At 39.8% G+C, this 21,613-nt stretch overlaps 2 protein-coding genes across 4 annotated transcripts; both read right to left on the bottom strand.

Moving 5' to 3' along the window:
• Positions 1 to 438: 438 nt before the first annotated feature.
• On the bottom strand, positions 439 to 9,902 carry chst6 (carbohydrate sulfotransferase 6). Of its 2 annotated transcripts, none has more exons than XM_080437735.1 (2): positions 9,762 to 9,902; positions 439 to 6,046 (listed from the first exon to the last, which is right to left on the bottom strand). In XM_080437735.1, the coding sequence occupies exon 2, from the start codon at positions 5,940 to 5,942 to the stop codon at positions 4,746 to 4,748; it is 1,197 nt and encodes a 398-aa protein (XP_080293861.1). In that variant the 5' UTR covers positions 5,943 to 6,046; positions 9,762 to 9,902; the 3' UTR covers positions 439 to 4,745. The 2 variants fall into 2 exon arrangements, with proteins under 2 accessions (XP_080293861.1, XP_080293862.1); XM_080437736.1 differs by having other exon boundaries at positions 439 to 6,041.
• Positions 9,903 to 14,911: 5,009 nt separating this feature from the next.
• Positions 14,912 to 21,048, bottom strand: tmem231 (transmembrane protein 231). Of its 2 annotated transcripts, XM_080437360.1 has the most exons (7): positions 20,610 to 21,048; positions 19,486 to 19,652; positions 18,850 to 18,978; positions 18,485 to 18,628; positions 17,707 to 17,788; positions 16,898 to 17,003; positions 14,912 to 15,405 (listed from the first exon to the last, which is right to left on the bottom strand). In XM_080437360.1, exons 1-7 carry the CDS (start codon positions 20,746 to 20,748, stop codon positions 15,243 to 15,245), a joined length of 930 nt encoding a protein of 309 aa, XP_080293486.1. In that variant the 5' UTR covers positions 20,749 to 21,048; the 3' UTR covers positions 14,912 to 15,242. The 2 variants fall into 2 exon arrangements, with proteins under 2 accessions (XP_080293486.1, XP_080293487.1); XM_080437361.1 differs by lacking the exon at positions 18,850 to 18,978.
• Positions 21,049 to 21,613: the final 565 nt, after the last annotated feature.

Here is a 21,613-nt window from a genome sequence, read left to right as displayed (position 1 = left end):
CTTCTTTATGTAGATAGCACAATTATATTGTCTGTGGCTATGCCAGGTATTTTAAAGCAAATGTTAAAGTTATGGAAGAACATGTAGGCTATATGATTTTAATGAAAGTTAAGCCCAAATCTCTGACCTTAAATTGCAGATGTTTATGCCTATATGATTTACAATACAAAGTTGATGTCTTTTTGTCTTTTTTTGCTGATTTCTTGGCCAGGTCTCTTGAAAAAAAGTTTAATCTCAGAGATACTAACCCCAGGTTAAATAAAAGTTAGCCTAAGCCAAAGTCAAGTGCAAGAGCTAAATGCAACCAATAGGAAAAAGAATTACATAACATAACCAAAGTCACTAAGAGGGCAATAATAATGCAAAAGACGAGGACACAAGCGAAAATTTATTGCAGGCATTACTCAAAAAATGTCACGTACCTGTAATCTCTCTTATTCTAAAAAAAACAGGAAGACAAATAACAGTCTGGTCTGTCAGTCAAACCTATTGTAAGGCACTAACACTGTAATCTTCCTGTGCATATAAACTAAAGCCTACTCATTTTCAAGTTTAGGTGAGAGACAAATGATGTGGTTATTCTGGTTAATAAATTGACAGTAAATTATCTCAGTACATCACTGCAAGCGAAGTGATCTCTATGCTCAAGAACAGCAAGATACATAAATACAACAGAGGATGCTTTATATATTATTCACATTATGTGGGGATGCATATATTAGCTGTTTAGGCACTTTATATACAAGTTTTCCAAAAGCATTTCATTGACAAGCAAGTGAAACAAACATTAAAGCAGCACTACGTAACTTTCCTATTCTATCCTGGATTTGAACCTGGTTTCCTGCGCAAGTGCTAAAATGTTTTACCATTGAGCTAATAGAGCCTGCCTGCTTGCTCAGGGGATAAATTGAATCTTGACCATCAGGTCAAAATTCATGTCAGATCCTGTGTCTCTAGGTGAGACATGACCTTTGACATGATCTAAATATCTCAATAGAGGAGCAGGGAGACAAAATACAACCACCCCAAGTGTATAAGTTATATATTGTATACTCTACCATACAGATTGGACAAAATTACATTTTATTTATTTAAAAAAAAGTTAAATAGTGCTGCTTTAACACAAAACTTTGTTTGGGAAACTCAACACAGACAATTGGAAAATTCATTTGAATCCAAAGTGAAATAACTTACAAAATAATTTAAACTGTAAGAAATTGCACTTTGACTATGGTCTAAGTAGCAAGATATGTACAAGTTCAACTTCATTATGGAATGTCTGATGAAAACAGCACGGCAGTGTACAAATCATCTTTCTTTACATTTAGGATCAGGGTAATGGACTTAAAACAATCGTTCTATAGGGACAAATTGAACAACACCTGTCTTTGTGGCTTAGTCCCTGTTTGTGAAATAATCTCAATTTTAAGTCTAAAGTAGGCTTCCATAAGGGTGTGGGATAACACAGCTCCATTTACTACTTGGGACAGTAGGGCCTACACACATATATATATATATATATATATGTATATATTATTTTATTATAATTTTTGTCTTCCCTAGTTTCCCTCCCTGCTATACATGCAGGCACCCTGACCAACCAGTAGACGTCACTAGTGCAGCAACAATGACACAATCCTCATTCCTCAGTCAGTTTCCCACCCATTTGTAGTACAGGATTAATCTTAAACAAAATTATGTTATGATACTTTCAGGAAAACTGGGCTATTATTTTGTGATTCATTTTATCATTCAACGGTACAGATAATAAAAGACAACATGAGTGAATGTAGATGTGAATGGTGATGATGAAAACTTGTGTCATCGCCCTTGTGTACAGTATGTCATGCATTGTGTCACACAAGGGCAATGTTTTAAGGCAGTGTGAATGAGAAATCGATATACTGATTTGGCACAAAATGCAATTTGCATAGCCTTTCAGAGTGAGAGTGGGTTATATACGTGTCACAATCACATATGATGGCCTGCATATGGGGAAAACAAGGTCCTCATAAGCCCAAATATACAGCCTATATGTTTTAACACTGCTATTAATCATCGCCCCTCCCGTTTGTATGCGAGAGCTGGCGAAAACTTCTGGGAACTCAGATTATTAATCATGTGATTCAATAATGCTGTGTCAACATGCATTTCCATTCTGTGCCTTTATCTCCTGCCTTGAACTACGATAATAATCAACATCATCATCATCATCTATGGGTATAAGCGTACCTACATGCATAGTAGCCAATATGCACCATAAAACCAAGACTCTGAAATGCAATTCCATGAACCACATTGTCATGGTCATATTAACGCACACGTGTGCACGCACACACGCAATAATATACTTGACATGCAGTGTTCCACATGCTGAATATCACAGTACCATAATATGTCAAGTAACATGCATGAAAATACACGATATAACAAGTGACTGTTGAAGAAAACAACAAGCGAGAATTGAAAACGTCATGGTATCCTATAGTGTCTCAATGAAAAACCTCTTACTTTTATCAGAACCAGTCCTGAATTGTCGGCCCAAGAGGATCTATTTCTAAAAGGCTAGACTTAGGCTAGTTCTGATAATGTGTTAAATAAAAATGTATTGTTTATGACTTGATGAATTTAATACATAGGACCACAATGGAAACAAGCCCTCAGGGTTTTTTGTGTTATCCTTTTAGAATTACTTGCGTAATTGTACCTGCTGTATTGTGCAATTTGTTAATAAAGTATTCAATCAATCAATCAAAGTCCTACAAATTATAGGTAAGCCTTGATTTTTATGTTACATTTTGAATTATCTTTATACTTGGAGGAACCAAAGTCAACGGCCATTTGCAAAATCATATTCCAGTTTAATCTGGCTCTTAAAACATCTACAGTATCTGCAGGTTGTAAATCAATGTGATTTAAGATTATACTACTGCCTAAATGTACACTTCCCATACCCTTCAAACCCTAAACACTTAATTTCGTCATGTAATACAGCTGGATATTGCATTTTTGTTGTTGCAATTATCAAACAAAATATAAAGAGAAATAAAGAGAAATAGGACTTTCCTAGAAGATTTTTAAAATAGTCATTAGCTATAGTAACTGTTACACAGCTACAGCTAATTACTGATTGAAATCCAACATAGCAAGCCATAGCCACTTCTTCCTCACATCTGTGGCTAACTGTGTAACACCGCTTCTTAACCTCCCAAGATAGATCTAGATCCATAATATTATTCATTCATTCACTCTCAGCTCCAGACAATACTGCCCTCAGACTCCCCTCTCCATGTGGGAGGCCTATTCCTTGTGAACAGTTAGGATAGGTGGTTGTGACACCAGGGGAAAAATTACATTATGTCCAAGTTTAAATGATAAATATGAACACACTGAATTCACATTACATTTGTCCATCATACATGGGATATGGGTAGCAGCTGACTATATTATCAGACAGAGACAGGTTAATGATAAATACATTTCCCAAACTGGAGCATTTCACCAAAAGTCTCTTGCACACCTGAATAAAATCTTTATGGCGGGTGTTGGTGGAGTAGTCACGTATACTTTACGTATACTTTCATGGTATTAGGGAGTCAGGGACACACGCAAGTAGTGAAGAAGTTCCTTGACTGAAACGTTGCCTATTAAATCTCTATTGAGGACGTAGTGTGCAGATTCCTTAAAACAAATTGGAACAGTTACATATGAACGGTTCTTAATATGTAGACTTCATAGTACAATGATGATGTATGACTTGGAATCCAGAACAAATTTCCCTATGGGGACATTAAATCATATCTTGTCTTATCTTACTTCTATCTTTTGTCCTGCTGACTCTGTGTATATTATCCACCACCTACAGTACTACAACAAAAAATGTGCACTGGATAATATTATGTTATGTGCTTCTATTGCTCTTTCAATCATGATGAGATTCTCAATATTTAGCAATCCATACTGTTGTTTCATAACCACCATAAAAAAGAAAAGAAGATCTAATATAGAACCAAAAGTCTACAAGCTCACAACACATCACACACCATGACACCTAGTGAGCTTGTAGATCGCCTATTTTTGCTATTTGTCATACAACGAGCGTAGGTGGTTAAACCACTGGTCAATGGTTAAACCGGTGACAACTACTTTGATGTTATGTGTCGAACTTTCCCTGGACAACATATTTTCATAGGCTATCTGTTATGTGTGTCCATCCAGGTTTGTTTTGAATTGTTTTTCAAGCAGGAGTGTCAGTTTGTTGTACAGGGCTGAGGCATTCGTCCCCATGAGATTTGTGTCAATTTTGACACACACATACACTAATTGGGATAGGCTGAAGTATTTGGAACTGACGGATACATTTCAGAGCTGTCATTATTCATTGCACCAGCAGAATCAAGAGGACTGCATTCTGAATAGGTTATGCACGGATTCCAGAACAAACCAAGGCAGACAGCAACACTCTCCTCAAATTTCTGTCCATTCTGGACGGATTAAGCAGACCAGATTACACACTAAAATTGGGGGTGTAAAAATGGACTCACAATCTCTGAGTTAAATTAACACACAGGATTTTCCGGTGTAATCTCGACATCATGACAGAAGACATTTCTATAAAAGTATTACATCAAATATATTCTAATCTAGTCAGCAAAGACTACGTAGAATATAGACTTCATTCTGTAGACAAATTATAATACTCTGCTCTTTGTGGTATAAAAAAAGTCTTACTGATCAGTTTTGTTCTAATTATTATTGGTTTGTTGTGTTTTGGAAGGGAGCCAACTGAAGTGATATTGTTCCCTGGGTTCTAGAAGTTCCAAGTCAAGTCTCTTCTGTTCTTTGTCATTGTCAACTGTCCTGTACCCTAGCAATGACATCGCGCCCTTACACACTTCCTGGATCCGTTTGACCTTGTCGTGGGCCAGTGTGAGACGCCACGCCTGGGAGACAGCGGCAGCGTTCCGCGAGGTGATTTCAAACGCCTCTTTCTTGGTGCCTTTGCCTTTCCCATGCGTCACCTTATAGATCCATTCCTGCAGCGGCCCAGTCATTTCCAGACCGACAAAATCGTACATGGTCTTGATCTCTGTCAGCGGGTCCTGCACCATGTCCTCATAGCGCACCATCTTGTAACGACCCTTCAGGAACTCTGGGGGTTTCAAGGTGGCCCTCTCATGGATGCGCACATGGCTGCGGCATATCTCCTGCATGACGCGGTACTGTGTGTCCGCCACGGCGGTGCCCCCCTGTTCCAGGACCATGGCGTTATCTTTCATGAAGGCTTTGGCCGATTGCTCTCTCGACCGGACCACGGCACGCGGGTCCCGTACCAAGTGAATGATTCGGAGGTCCAGGGTGGGGTCTTGGAGGAGCGGATAGAGTGACTCAAGCTCAAGGAAACGCACCTCTTTCAGCACCACGTGGCTGTAGGTGTGACAGGCACTGACTGCTGCCTGCAGCCCCCTGGAACTGCACTGCTTACGACACTCTGTCTCGTTGCTGAACTGGTGCTGCGGCGTGAGAGAGCAGGCCGGTGGGGAGCACAGAGCACGGCTGTGGCTCCACATGAACAAGGTGGACACATTATGCAGCTCTGGCATGTAGGCCTCCATTGTGGAGAGGTCACACTGAAACACACTCCGTATGAGGTCCCGTACTGCCATCCTGAGGGCCCGGGCACCGGGCTTCTGCAATGTGGTCCACACGTGCCAGCCAGGCTCCATTAGATAGAAGACTGATGGATGCTGGCTGAACACCTGGCCCAAGAAAGAGGAGCCTGATCGCCATGACGATAGCAGCAATACGTGAACTTTGCCCTGGGGAGGCGGGGGGCCACAGGGACTGAGCTGAACGTACCATCCGAAGAGCAGCACCACGGCCGCTCCCTGAAGGATGACCAGGACAACCACGGTGGGAGGGCCCAGTCTGCAGCGAGGCATGATGCTGGGTGTGAGCTCTCACAGCTGTTGGTGCTTGGGCTGGATTCCTCTCTGGTTCTGAGTTGGTGTCGGTCTCTCTCTCCCTCCGGAGCTATGTAGCTGCTCTGCGGCACAAAATGTATAAGGGTTTAACATTAGAAAGAAGAACTCAGAGGGAGGGTGGGAGGCAAGGGATAGAGGGAGGGGTATATGTTAAATAACTAACATGTGTGTTCCTGAAATGTTCTTGCAGTACCCCTATAGATGACGTGCAGCTCCATGAGCAGGTCAGTCTAGTCTAGACGGTTTCTCAAGACACAAGCTGCAACATATGTGAACATTCTACTGGGCTATAAAACTTTGTAATGCTTTCTTCTGTATACATAGGAATACTAGATTCTACTGTGATTTTATGTCACCTCCTAGGCTAATGGTTAATTTATACTTGCAAATAAGTTACAGTATGATTATTTGTAATACATTTTGTCACAACAACATTTCAAAGCACAGCATAACATTTTTGGGGACCACCCAAAATGCAAAGGCTCAATGAATTAAGGTTCAATTAACACTCAGGATGTTACTGTATAATACAATATTATATTATATTATATTTTAGATCCTGAGGGGGATTCAGCTATAATAGTAGCAAAACACAGGAAACACAGGATCAAGATAGAGTAAGCCAATTCAAAATAAAAGAATAAAGATAAAACAGTGTATCAACACTGTCTGATTAACAAAGGTAAAGTTTGGGTCAAAGGTAACACATGACATTGTGAGTGATCTCATCATCATATGTATGCATCACCACAAATTAGCATTCACACCACGTCTTCATTCTCAATCTGACTGAGACAATACAATAGCAAGTTGCTATTGTATTGTAGAACAATACAATCAACTGTATTTTACTGAATTGCTATGAGCAACTCAGTCAAATCTGCAGTCCTAGACATTAGAATAGTGGCTAAACAGGCAGGAAAATGAGTGAGGGAACACGCTGTACTGCATGGTAACTGACATAATGTATAGCCATATGTGGACACTTAACATCTGGAAAGACTGTAATGGCTGTATACCAGTCTGTGGAGGGGGAGTAGTCCACTGTGTATTGTGTGTGTGTGTGTGTGTGTGTGTGTGTGTGTGTGTGTGTGTGTGTGTGTGTGTGTGTGTGTGTGTGTGTGTGTGTGTGTGTGTGTGTGTGTGTGTGAGAGTGTGTGTGTGTGTGTGTGTGTGTGTGTGTGTGTGTGTGTGTGTGTGTGTGTGTGTGTGTGTGTGTGTGTGTGTGTGTGTGTGTGTGTGTGTGTGTGTGTGTGTGTGTGTGTGTGTGTGTGTGTGTCAGACCAGTATGAATGAATAATAAGGTTGACCATTATCCATTAGCCCTGTGTGTGTGTGTGTGTGTGTGTGTGTGTGTGTGTGTGTGTGTGTGTGTGTGTGTGTGTGTGTGTGTGTGTGTGTGTGTGTGTGTGTGTGTGTGTGTGTGTGTGTGTGTGTGTGTGTGTGTGTGTGTGTGTGTGTGTGTGTGTGAGAGAGAGAGAGAAAGTGTAGAGAATTTATAATAACTTCATAGGTGTGGAAAATAAAAGATCTCATATAGAGACAATAGGATGGAAAATGTATGCATGCGTATTGCTTATAGCAGAAGACTGGCCAATATGTACAAAGGTTGATAGGCACTAAGCAGATGTGAGTTAGAAATGAAACTGTATGAGTATCTATAAGATGCATGAGAGAAAGCAACACAAAGCTTACAGCCAGAGAAACATAAAGTTAAAAAGAAAAGAAAAGAAAGCTACACTGTGAAGGATTATTATATTCCTAAAGCCTTCCATTGGGAATAGATCACTGCGGAGGTGATCCATGCATGCCTTAATCTGGCTGCTTATTGAACAAGTCCTAACAGGGACGCCTCACCTCTAGCCCTCAGGACATCTACATACACAACAAACATCATGACAGATCCCTCTGTTTCTCTCTGCAGTTTCCTGTCCTTTGTCCATACCCTCTCCTCACCTCTTCACATCCTCTCTCCTTCTCATTCTCACCCACTGTCATTCTCTCTCTTCTCCCTGTCTTCTGTTACACATTCTCTGTCTCTCTTTCAGTTGCCCAGCCAAAACATTCTATTTAGTATCCATCGGTTTTGTCTCGTCCTGCGAGTTAGGAAAGACACTGTAAAACACTTTGTGGTGATGAACATGAAAAGGTAGTTCATAGCAGAGTAATATGATATCTGTAAAGCAAGACAAGACCAAAAAGGTCTGTGTTGAATCAAACATATGTTTTTTATGTTAAAAAAAATTAACATTGCAAATTACACTGTGATGACTCATCATGGTGTAATTTGCAATGTTAATTTTTTTGCAATGTTAAATTTTTTTGCAATGTTAATTTTTTTTTTAATTCTTATTTCCACACAACTCCTTTATGCTATATTAATGACATAGTTAAATATTGAAAATGGGTGGATTTCCCCTTTAAGTGAATATTTGGCCACTTCCATCATGTCCACTTAACACAAGTGAGACTCTTCTTTTGAAATGACAATATCTATGACAGAGGTATGCCTGGGGTGGGATAAAGTGAAATGCAAAACTTCAACTTGTGTTATTTTTTAAAGAATATTAACAAAGTCTCTGAGAAAGCGACAGAATACTAGACACGTCTGAACATAGCCCTGAAACATGACTGTCATACCAAGCGTCATGTGAACCATGGCTAGTCTGAACATTGTATTAAATGTTTCCTTGCAACAATATTGACTGCAAGTAAGACACTGAGTCATTAATAACAGTTATAAACGTTATAATATAATTCATGCAACACTTGGCCTAACCTGCATCTTTTATTTTGTGACCATTTTAAATGAATTAGTGGGCTGTATTAATCCGACAAAATAGTTATAGGCACTGTATCGAGTGCATTTTCACCATACATTATATATATGGAGAATCGCAGCATTTCTCGCAATCTGGCTTTCCATTGTCGTTGCCTCAGCGACCCCCTCCCCCACCTATTCAATTAATCGCTACCTTAATGTCAGTCGTTTACATTTATATACGGTTTATGTAAACGTGTGTAAAACTTTTTTTTTTTTTTAACACGTTTGAATCCAAACAGTAATTCAGTTCTCTGTAATAATAGTACAAGTGCGTTAATTCGCTTCCTCGGGTCCCTCGGAAACGTAAACCAAAAGTCCCCAATGGTGGAAAGTAACTAAGTAAATTTACTCATGTACTGTACTTAAGTACAATTTTGAGGTATTTTTAACTTTACTGGAGTATTTCCAATTTTCAATACTTTTACTTACTACTCCATTACATTTCAGAGGCAAATATAATATTTTTTACTCCACTACAAATATTTGAAAACTTAAGTTAGTTACTTTGTTGATTTTGATTATTACAAAACACACCTTACCCATAGCTGATCTATGATGCAAGGCATTGTGAGCTTGTAGATCAGCTATTTGTATTTTCAAAGGGTTTTTATACTTTTGAAAACTTGTGAAATGGGATCTTTTGCATAATGAGTACTTTTACTTTTGTACTTTAAGTATATATTTTGATACCAATACTTTTGTACTTTTACTCAAGTCCATTTTTATTACCGGACTTTTACTTGTAACAGAATGTTTCTACATTTCTGTAGGCTATTGATACTTTTAACTTCAGTAAAACATTTGAGTACTTTTTCCACCACTGAAAGTCCCCAAGAAGTAGCCTAAAGAAAGAGACTTGGCTCAGAGGATGGCTGGTCACTCGCTCTGTAAGCAGCTTTTTCTTTTTTGTTTGTTGGAAGGTCTTACCATAGAGTTAAAAATAAGGGTCTTACCTTAACGCCGGTGTTGCCTGGCGACACACCGCGATCCAATGGAGAACTCTTCCAGATCCCTTATTGATTATTGAGAGATCACTTAAGGTGACTCCTCCGAGGTGAATCCTCCGAGGGCTCCGACAGAACCGCTATCCCCAGTGTCCGTTTGTGTACAAAGAAGGCTTTTTTAAGACGTGGCCATTGGTATAGTGGCTGGCAGTGGGATGGGCGGGGAGGGGGGGGGGGACAGCAGGGGTGAAACGGAGGGGTGGCATTTTGGCAGGCGGGACCTGAGGCGTCTCTCAGCCAAGGATCCCAGCAGGAGGGAGGCATGTTACCGGAGCCTAAATGGACTGCGTAAAGGGACGCGCTGCGTTTACGCACACAAATAGATAACAGTTTGTGACGTGATCTGACATCCATCGTCTGTGGCAAGTAGGCTATTAACACCAGGCACGCCAACCTTTTAACATAGATGTAATTTCCTGTGTTCTGGTGAATTTGGGGAGTTTGTTAAGCTTGAGTTTGAGGTTTAACTTTAAGTTTGAGTTTGAAAGCGGAAGAAATCCCCCAATCAAAGAGAAATCCAGGAGAAATGACAATCCAGGAGTCCTCCAGGAGATGTGGTAGAAATCAAGGAGACTCCTGCAGGATCCAGGAGGGTTGGCAGCCCTGGCCGCTACACAGCCACACAAATAAGGAAAAAATAAATTATATGAGAATTCTATGTGTTAAACTATACTTCCTGTTTTTTTTCTGACAATAATGCAATGGTTAGTGTAGCCATTATACTACGACTCAATCACGCTTTAGGCTAATAGCTATGCGACCCATGTCGAGAATTCTTTCGTTCTTCTTTGTTTTTAAGGAAACATAAAACTTTAGTAGCCCAGAGACTGTAAACAAAAATACACCTAGAATTCATTATGTGAACAATAGGTTCACAATAGGTTAAACAACAATCTGGTACCACCCACCCATAAAACAAACATGGGCAAATTCTCCTTCTATAGCACAGCCACCAAGGAATGGAATAGTCTAACCCCATCCCTCAAAAAATGCAGTTCGCTGGGCTCATTCAAAACTGCCCTAAAAACCCATCTTTCTGGAGGCCGAAAGAGGAGCTAGTACCAGTTTCCCTGTAGACAGACGACCCCCCCCCCCTCCTCTTTTTGTATTTCCTCATGCTTTTTTTGTATATAATTTTTTATTTTTCCATGCTTCCCCCCCCCCTTTCTTTTTGTACATATATTTTTAAATGCTTTTTTTGTACATAGTGGTACTTTTTCTGTATTATCTGTATTTTCATGTTGATTTTTGGTTTGGTTGCTACTATATATGTCTATGAAATTAACTCAAGGACCCCAACGGAAACAAGTCCGCAAGGACTTTTTTGGCCGGACCTTTTTAGACAAAAGCATTATAAATGTAACTGTGTTGTTTTACATTCTTTTGCCTAATAAAAATTTCAATCAATCAAAAAAAGGTCTACTCTACATACAAATGCTAAATGCAATGGAAAACTACTTACCTCTGAAAAAAGAATGCATAGCCTATTGAATATTCCCCTTTGTTTTGGTTCCAGTATCAAATAGTTAGGTTTACTTATGCAGAGTTTTCTGGTTGGTAGGATGCACCTGGTTCCTGAATGACACAGAATCAGATCATATCCTGCGTTTACTGCCTGAGGCAGTTATAACCAAAACTTTCTCCACTGAGACTGGTGAAGGCTTGGGTGAATCAGTGGAGAGCAGACCAGTGGATGACATTGTCGTGGTGTACTGATTTGGGATCAATAACACATCAGTGCACATGGAAACAAGCCCTTGGGGCTTTTTGTGTTATCCTTTTAGCATCATTATATCATCGTACCACTGTACTATATGCAAACTGTTTTTAAAGTATTCGATCAAACAAAAATGGTGGTTACCTATTTCTCATTTTGTTGAAATTCTATTAAGAATTGTATAAAGTCCTATAGACAGTGGCTTGGCTTTCAGTGGAGACAGGGTGTGACAGTTACAAAACAGTCTGGCTGAAATGTACTGCCATGCCCAATGCATAAATGAGCTAATTTACTGGTACTGGTCCAGAACTGGAGAAAACATATTTTTGTGTGCACAAGTGAATAGTAAGTACACCCTGGGCATACGTCACACTCAATGAATATCAGTGGTGGACAGTTATGGAGTAAATGTACTTGAGTACTGTACTTAAGCACAGATTCTGAGGATCTGTGAGTATTAGATTGTTTTAATACTTATTACTCTTACTTGAGTACATTTCCAAGACAAATATTTTACTTTTACTCGAGTACATTTCTAGGAAGGCTGTAAAGTACTGAGTACTTTTAGGTTGGCTGTTTCTTTTTACCACACTTCTGCTCTCACATTAGCCGTGTTTCTGGCTTCCCCCCCCCGCTTGCCTCTTTGTTACATCTTGTATGGGTGTATAGGAGTAAAAGAATGTAGTTCTGGTTCCTCAGCAGTGGCGGAGCATCCGGGGAGGCCAGGGAGGCGGCCCGCGACCCAGGAGGGCCCGGGCCGTCAGATAATAAATCGGTAAAATCAGGCAAAAATAAGAATTAAACAACATAACCCTAACCTAACCCTACCCTAACCCTAAAACAGAAATAAAGTGACAAAAAGACCCCCAAAAAGTGACAGAATCCGCCGAAAACCCGCAAAATTTTGCGGATGGGGGCCTGATCACTGTGCTGTGCCTCCCGGCCCGGCTTTGAGTTGTTCCGCCACTGTTCCTCAGTCATTTCTATTTTCGTTTTTATAGGTGTTTCTGCAGGCTTTGTATAACGTAGTGGTTTTACAAGCAAGCACATCAGTGCATGCAGACAGTGCAGGTTGTTTCAGAGTTACTTCTCTGAAACAGAGTTACAAGGTCCTATAAATTCATTGTGAAAACATTACAGCAATTCATTGATATAAAAACGTATACAATTGGGGTGGTTTTGTGCGTGGGTGTGGGTACATAAACATCCTGAGAGCAGAGGATGTGGTCAAGAAGGCTGTAGATTGTGTCTACTGAGAAATTACAGATGTTAAACCTTCAACCTAACCACATGCCTTGCAAACAACACCTGCCTCTCTGCAACCACCATCTCTGCAGCCATGGATGCCGATTCATGTTAAGTGGGTAGGGTACTCAACAACAAGTCACACACACATCAACCAAGTTTTAACCCCTTAATCAGAAATACCTGATGAATGTCAGTTGGCAATAAAATACTTTTTTGCTGTAAGTGAAGACAGTGTGCGCGATCACCATTCTTTCCTGTCTCATGCACTGGCTGCCTCTGTTCACAATAACACACGGTATCAGAGCGGGTACATCATACATGCTGTGCACGTTACAAAGCATCACACAATAGTCATCCAACCAACACATTTCCTGTGGGTGCTCGGCTTTCTCCTTGGGTGCTCGGGCTCCCCGGCACCCACAAGATTGTCGCCAATTTCTGCAGGTCTCTGCACAAACATATACTGAACAGAGAGAATGTTCTGTTTTCTATGTCAACTGTATGCATTCAGAATGAGCATGTAAGGTATTGTGTCATATCACCAGATGTTACTTATGATCTGGTGAAAAAATATGTCTAATCACTAATCAAAACACCCTTCATGACAGTTACTCTATGCATTACATTTTTCTATTTATTTTTTAGAACAGATGGCCTCAGTTTTTTTAAGCTGAATGTTATTGTATCTTGACAAAAAGGTCACAGTTGATGGTCCTGCATCTGAGAATTTGTACCAAATAGATTTTCTTTATCACCAAAGTACATTAAGAACTGGAATATAATTAATTTGATCTGAGTGCAGCTTTGTCAGCGATGTGTCACTCATGTGTGACTCCTGTTATTTCCTCATGAGAAAATAATAATCTTTTGAGGCACTGGGGTTCACACTGGTCCCGAGAAAGACTAAGCTAGTAACTCCCATCATGATTACTGACATTGACTATGCAGATGACATTCCCAGAGTCTCGGACACAGCAGAGAATGTAAGGGAACTAACACTGCAGTAGAAATGGAGTTCAGGAATATCGGCCTCAAGCTCAATGCCAAGAAAACAAAAGTATCTGTATTTAACACAGAGGAAGGTAGTTCGAGGAGGTTAGTCGAGAAGGTTAGTCGAGGACTTCAAAGGACTTTTACTTTTAGTTGTACTTTAAGTATTTTTTAAAAGCATGTACTTTTGAATACTTAAGTATATTCAAAAGCAATTACTTTTTTACTCTTACTTGAGTAACATTTTGACTGAGCTACTTTTACTTGTAGTGGAGTAAATTTGACCAGGAGTATCTGTACTCTTACTCAAGTACTGGGGTTGAGTACTTCATCCACCTCTGATGAATATCAATGCAATATGAGCATTGAGCAACTCCATCTCAAAAATATCTATTTTGCCTATAGCTGGATGCCAAAATGTCATCAAAACCACTCTTATGTCCACAATATATAAAGTAGGTTGCTAGTGTTGACCTGCAATATTTTTCTTTTCAAATCAGAAACAAATTCCCACACCTACGCACCTGTCATGTTGTTTTTTCTTAAATACTGAACAATATCTGCCAACCATGCAGTTTCTGAATTTGAGGAGTTCTATTGTTTAACCAGAGTACACGTGGTTCTAAGTAGTTTTTGCAATCAGTCACATATTAACAAAGTAAATGAGCATGTATATTATATACGCATGGGCAGCCATAGCTGAATATGGGCATTGGTCAGGCATAGCTGAATGAGTAGAGAGGCCGCCTGGGAAACAGGCGGTTTGTCCCCCAGTTCCGGTTAATGTGTCAAAATGTCCCTGAGCAAGAAACTTAACCCCTAACTGCCGGGGCACTGTATTAATGGCACTTGCCCACTGCTCCTAATATTTACAATGGGTAATGCAGAGGACACATTTTATGTATTGTGACAGAAATACCCCAATGTATTGTGACAGAAATACCCCAAAGGAGTGGGACCATATTATTATAATTATTATGTGTAATTTACCTCAATATGTACTTTACAATCCTGCTGTCTGTAAACTGAAACCTATTAATGGAAACTGACAGAAACTAAAAGATGACATACAAAATCTACAAATGTATAAAAATTTATTCATCAAAGTTAATTAATCAATTATTCATCCTAAAGCTATGTACAGTACAAAAAAACTATTCTTCCTTAAATAATGGAGTTTCCACCACTGACTAAAAACTAAACTTTGAGCACTCTTGTTTCTTTCATGTAATCACTCTTCCACCTATGACTATGACAAAGCACCCTGTACTGAGAGCTTAAGTGATAATAAAACAGATAAAGACAACACTTGCCATATCACGATATTACTCTATTCAAAATCCCAGACGATGTCAAGTCTCATATAACAATATTGATATCATATCGATATATTGCCCAGCCTTAAAGTGTGTTATACAGTATATTGTACTGCAGTGCTTTTGTGTGTACAAGGGAGTCGAACCAACTCCGCCACATCACTGGAGATGAGGCTTCACCAGTGGGATGGATATAGTGGGCACAACCTGGTTCTGAAAGACAAAAATCTGAATGCGGTTGAAAACCCAGAGGAAGATGAGCAGGACACTGACATACTGGATCCAAGCAAACTTGATGGTCTCCCAGAACCCAGGTCTATAGGTGGAGGGTAATGGTTAAGGCCAACACTGTGGGGTTGAATCTTAACATGGTGGATCAGGAGGCACTTTGTGTGTTATAATGGTACAGGTATCACGTACAATACCACAAATCTAACGAGCATGTCATCCCGACACTTTATGAGTTACCAAAATTATTCAAACACATGTTTAAAGGGGAATTTTGGACCACGGTTTTCTTACCTTTTCTATGACGTTATGATATCCTGGGATGAATGGTACAGTAGAAACATTTCATAATCCCGGGTCCGCCACAGCTAAAAACGTGCGCCAATAGGCCTTGTGCTAGATCGCATATTTTGATAGCTTCTTGATAGCACACCGGAAGTCTTGCTAGACGAGATTTCAATCTCGTCTAGCGAGACTTAAGGTGGGGCGCATTCAAGACAATCACATTGCATAGTGTTCTGTCACTATGAACGTAAGATCTAATTAAAAAAAAGGGGAAAAAAACTATCAAATTATATATCTAGCGCAAGGCCTATTGGTGCGCGTTTTTAGCTGTGACGGACCCGGGATGGAGTTATGACATTTTTCTACAGTACCATTCATCCTAGGATATAATAAAATCATAGAAATGTGAATATTAAAAAAAGAAAATAAATTATAGACAATATTTTTCGTATATAAAGAAAAAGAAAGCAAGTGCCACGGACATAGACAATATGACAATATAATGTAAATATTATACATAGTATATATGTATAACATTGTATGACAAAATAAAATAGACAATACTTTACTACTGTAGGTCTGTTGGCTGTGTGCCTAACCTTCTCATGCTTAGTGCGTAAAGGTTACTCCTTTTGCCATCCGTCACCATGTGCTGCTGAACCCTTTTCTGTTAGTTAGCTGTGTTTACTTTACTACTGTAGGTCTGTTGGCTGTGTGCCTAACCTTCTCATGCTTAGTGCGTAAAGGTTACTTTATTTACTGAGTGTTTAAAGTAGAGACCATTGTAATCAGCAAATCTTAGACAGGAAATTATATTCCAAACCTTTCCCCCGAAGTGCTTTTGAACTGGGAAGCTGGTAGGGGTGTGCCGCCATTTATTTTGCTCCCCCTTTTGTCCCTGTTTTTCTTGGTAGGGAGTTTAGATTGTACTTTTTATTTTGGTGTAGATTAGGTTGTTTTATTTTCAGGTAGGGTGTATTTTGGCTTTGGCCACCCTGAAGCTGTGTGCTTTCCCTGTTTATTCATCCCTTGTACATTTAAGTTTAATCCTAATAATAAATTGTACCCTTTCTTGTTGACCCTGGTTTGGTTTGAAATGTGTTACTCCTTTATAACCTCTAGACCCTTATAAGGTCGTCACACACACACACACACACACACACACACACACACACACACACACACACACACACACACACACACACACACACACACACACACACACACACACACACACACACACACACACACACACACACACACACACACACACACACACACACACACCTATTAAAGGATATCTAATCACTTCCAGAGGGTAGCGGATGTCTGCGTTGAGCTGGAAGGGGGCACCAGCAGCTCTTCCCACAGTCCACACTGGACCTGGACAGGACAGCACCGTGGTCACTGTGGGAGGAAGAGGAGAAAGAGGTGAGATTGGGCTGGGCAATATGGACCAAATCAAATATACATTTTAAATATCAAATATCTTTTGGACCAAATGCCTCGATATTGGTATTGTGACAATAATATCGTATTGTGATGATAATATAAATGTATGTATTTATTTATTTTCAGCTTTCAAAACCTTTCCAAAATATTGAAAATAGCAGATCCACAAGCTCAAAAAACGCCGCATTGTTAAGTTGTAGATTGGCTATTCTATTTGAGCTGTCTTTGAAAAATCTTGAAATTATAAAATAGGCCTTATACTCGGGCAGGAAAAGACAACTTACAGTAGTATGCCATTATCACAATATAACAAATCCCAGACAATATAGTCTCATCGCAAAATATCTACTGTATATAATATCAAGGTTTCTTTATTTATCTTGTGTAAATAAGAATATCATATTGCCCAGCCTTTGGTGAGAACTGAGACAGGGTGTTTTCTTCTTCTCTTTGAATATGTTTATATCTTGTCTTGTTTGTGTCTATCTATGCTCGTTTATAAAATGTTATGACACTAATCTTTAAAAAGAGTATTGCTTACTAGTGTGAAGGCCATAACGACTCATCCTATGGTATTATGTTCACTATGTTCCTTCACTCAGTTTCACTCAAAGGTCACACTGTACACAGTAATAATGAATAAACCATAACAACTCACAGTTTCTATCCTGATATGCTCCAATTATGTTGACAAGATCATATGCACTTGCGAAGGGGCTGGAACCATCAATCACAGAAACCTTGACCACAAAGAACAGATGTTTTGCAGAGAACAATTCATAACAAACCAGAAAAGGGCACTCCTTGGAGCGCAAGTCTCCACCAGGCCGGGTTGTCTACGGTGCCGGAGATTAGCTGTTCACAGACGGGGACACACACCGACGGCCGGACAGGGGCGAAAAGATAGTACGGCTCTAAGTCTCTAAGTAAATATTCATATATAAACGAGACATCTCCACTCTATTTTATCCACATGGCAGCCTATAGTGAGATATATGTATTGTCACAAGTATGACAGCTAGTTCAGTGCGACAGTAAGTGAATAGTGAAACTGGTTTGGCTGTGCACTATTAAAAGTCACGTCAGTGGCGTTGTTTTCAAACTACTGTTTTATCTCTCATAATGATGATTTAGGCAATGGGTATGGTGTAGTGTGTGTGTGTGTGTGTGTGTGTGTGTGTGTGTGTGTGTGTGTGTGTGTGTGTGTGTGTGTGTGTGTGTGTGTGTGTGTGTGTGTGTGAGAGAGTGTGCGCACACATGCACACACGTGCATGCATGCGCGTGTGAACAAATTAGTAGATAGATAAGAGCATTCATCATGGTTTTGCCACAGTTAAAATGTGATATTGTGTATAAGTTGTGGAAAATATAAAATATGGAGGGATTCAATAAACACGTGAAAAATGAAAAACAACAATATGGTGGGATCATCTCACATTGTAAACATTGTACAGCCCTCGATGAGGCAGAGGCGTCCTCTGCTGCAGTCTCAAATCTCCACTGATGAACAGCTGAGCCCCAGGGACAGAGGAAGAGTGCTGAACATAGGCCAGAGTCTGCATCACCACCGTGGACATTCTCTATTGAAACACACATAGGATTCTTTTACTTACTGTTCTTATGTACTTATGAACTGAACATGTCAAAGAACCATCAGGATCCAAATGTTGTTCCTTTAGGTTTAGGTTAAGCACTTGAGCCATCTTTTCAAAAGAAAAAAATAGAAATACAAATGATGAAAACAAAAGCAATTGCAAGAAACCTTTGCAGGTCAAAGGTCAAAGCAAGAGAGACCACGTACAAAGAGCTGGTAGGAAAAGGTGAGTAGCAGTTGGACACTGTACACCTGCTCCTCTGGTTTCAGAGGAAGCTGCAGTCGAAAGACCAGACGGTCCAACTTTCCATCCTGGTTCTGGTCTTCCTCTCTCACCTAAATAAATGACACAATTGCGCACAAAACAAAGCACAAACATACAAGTAGGCTACATGTATTTAAACATGATATACTTTGAGAAGTCCATCAAGAAAACAAAACAAGTTGCAAGGTTGTTACAAGTTTCTCAAACAAGTCTATATGTGGATGTGCATATAGAAATATTCCTTTTTAAAAGTGTGTTTAAAAAACATTTAAACGCATATTTTGTGTGGGGGGTTCCTGGTACAAAATCTTTTTAGATGGGGGTCCGTGGCCAAATACATATTAATTCGGGGGTCCTTGACATGAAAAAGTTTGAGAGCCACTGAATTAAAGTGACTAGCTGAGGCCAAGCCATCACCACCTGTCTGTTCTGATCTGTAGCAAGCAAGTGTTGCATCCAAAGAAAGAGTGATCTATTTGCCACGAGGACCTCAACAGTTATGCAACCCTTGAAGCCATTAAGGCTCTGAAACTGCAGTGGTGTGAATTTCAGGCCTAAGTAATAGAATCCTTTCTTACGGAGATGGAAGGGATCCGGAGGTTGGCTCCTTGCATGTTGTTAAAATGCGGAAAGGTGCTCCAGGCAACATAATCTCCCTTGATGCTAGTTGCTGCGACAAGGAGACTCTGGTATTGAAACTTTACAACTGGTTGTTCCTCATAAGTACTCCTCTTGATCCAGAAACCTAAAACAAAGCAGCTTTAATTAGTTATTTGTAATTCTCTAGCTCTCTATTATCCCCAGGCCTTTTTTTGTGTTATCCTTTTAGCCTAAATGTCTTACTGTACCTCTGTGCTGTTTACATTTCTAACTAATAAAGTCTTCAATCAATCAATCAAAAGTACAGGGCTCCAAGACCTACACATTTTAAAATTCCATACTATTCCTGACTCTAATTTCCAAAATTCTCAGCATTTTTCAGACCATATTTGACATCTGAGTACAAATAGCTAGATGTTTATTATGTAAACAAATGTTTTAAAAATCCAACATTACAATCTGACTATGTTGGCTATGCCAGCCAATCTACAAGCTCACAACAGGTGGCAAAGCGAGTGTAGATCGGTTGCAAAAAAAGTAAGTTGAACAGTTTTGTATAATAATAACATGCCCAAAATAAGGATGCTATGTTGAAAGTGAAGCCCATGCAACGCTAAAATAGAGAAATGAATGCTATTGAGTTTTTGTCATGTAAATTTAAGTAAATGTATACCGTCAACCGCTACAGTAGGTTAACAGAAGTGGTGTTCATTTACAATTCACCAGTGAACTAGAAAGAGAACTCAAGTCCATTGACTGCTTCATTGGCTGTAGTGAAACAGCCAAAACATAAAACATACTTGTCAAAAATCTTTCTTTTTGAAAAATTCTGAATTTTACATTTTATAAAACGACTCTAGAAGTCTAGAAACAAATATTATTATCTCTCTTTTCTTTTTTCCCATACTTATCCAAACCTGGAAATTACTCAAATCAAACTATACTTTCCAAACTATACTTTTCCACCCTGGCTGTTGGCGTTATTTATACTTCTAACACACTACAAGGTTATTGTCAGACTATATAGTCTTAGCTTATTTATTCAACAGCAACAACACCATCAGCAGCAGCAACCAAATCATCAACAATTCAGTACATGTACCTTGGCTCCTATAAGCCACCAAGAGAGGAGGGATGTATGTGAGGCACAACACCACAGTGACAAACAGACTGGCTTTGGTGCAGACGCTGCTTTTGTACCGAATCAAAGCCGGGTGAGAGTAGACTTCATAGAAAGCCATAACAAACGAAACAGACGATGGGTAAAAAAAAAAACAATAAAATCTTTTTCCCAAACAGAATCAGCTTTAGCTGCGATCACTGCTGTTCACCAGTCAAGCTAGCATGGATGCTAACTCCTGGCGACTAGACAGTTCACTGTTCACACTAGACTACAAAGGACCGGCAAAAACAAAAACAAAGTAACTCTTGACGAACTAATGGCCATTTATCTGCTCCCGAAAGCTTTTAGTGCTCATTTTATACGGTTCACCATGGAAACGTGTCGCCGCTTTGCTAGTTTCTTCACTAAGCCGCGCCATGTTCTGGGCTTCTTCCTGTGCAGAAAATTGCCGATCTACAAGCCCGCATGGCATGGGGGACGCCGCGCCGTGCGGTCTTGTAGATCGGCTATTTTCAACGCGCGACACCGTTGTGCGCCGAAGTATGTATTTGGGGATTTAGCGTCTACGGTTACCATGGCCGCCACCGGCGTCGCTTAGCAACCGGAGCAAATCGAACGACTCTCGCTCTCTCGCTCTCCTCTCCCCCTGCATGCAGCGTTGCCAGGTCTGCTTATTATAAGCGACTTTGGGCTTGTTTTTCTATAAAGTTGCTTGTAAATATTGGTAATTATAGTTGCGGGTTGTGTTTTTTTGGGCTTAATTGTTTCTAAAGTGTATAGTTGCTCATTTTGGGTTGTTTAGACCAGCGATTCTCAAACATTTTCATGTCAAAGACCCCCAAATTAATATGTATTTGTCTGTTCACCCCATCTGAAAATATGTTATGCCAGGGAGTCAGGACCCATGGGCCCCATCCCCATACAACCACATTTGTTATTTAAAAAAAAATTACATTTTATTTTTCTTCAAGATTTCTTTGAAA

The sequence above is a fragment of the Gymnoscopelus braueri genome (genome assembly GCF_963280865.1).
Source record: "Gymnoscopelus braueri genome assembly, chromosome: 9".
Taxonomy (NCBI): domain Eukaryota; kingdom Metazoa; phylum Chordata; class Actinopteri; order Myctophiformes; family Myctophidae; genus Gymnoscopelus; species Gymnoscopelus braueri.
The sequence above is the reverse complement of the archived record's forward strand: the minus strand, read 5'-3'. Positions and strand labels throughout refer to the sequence as shown.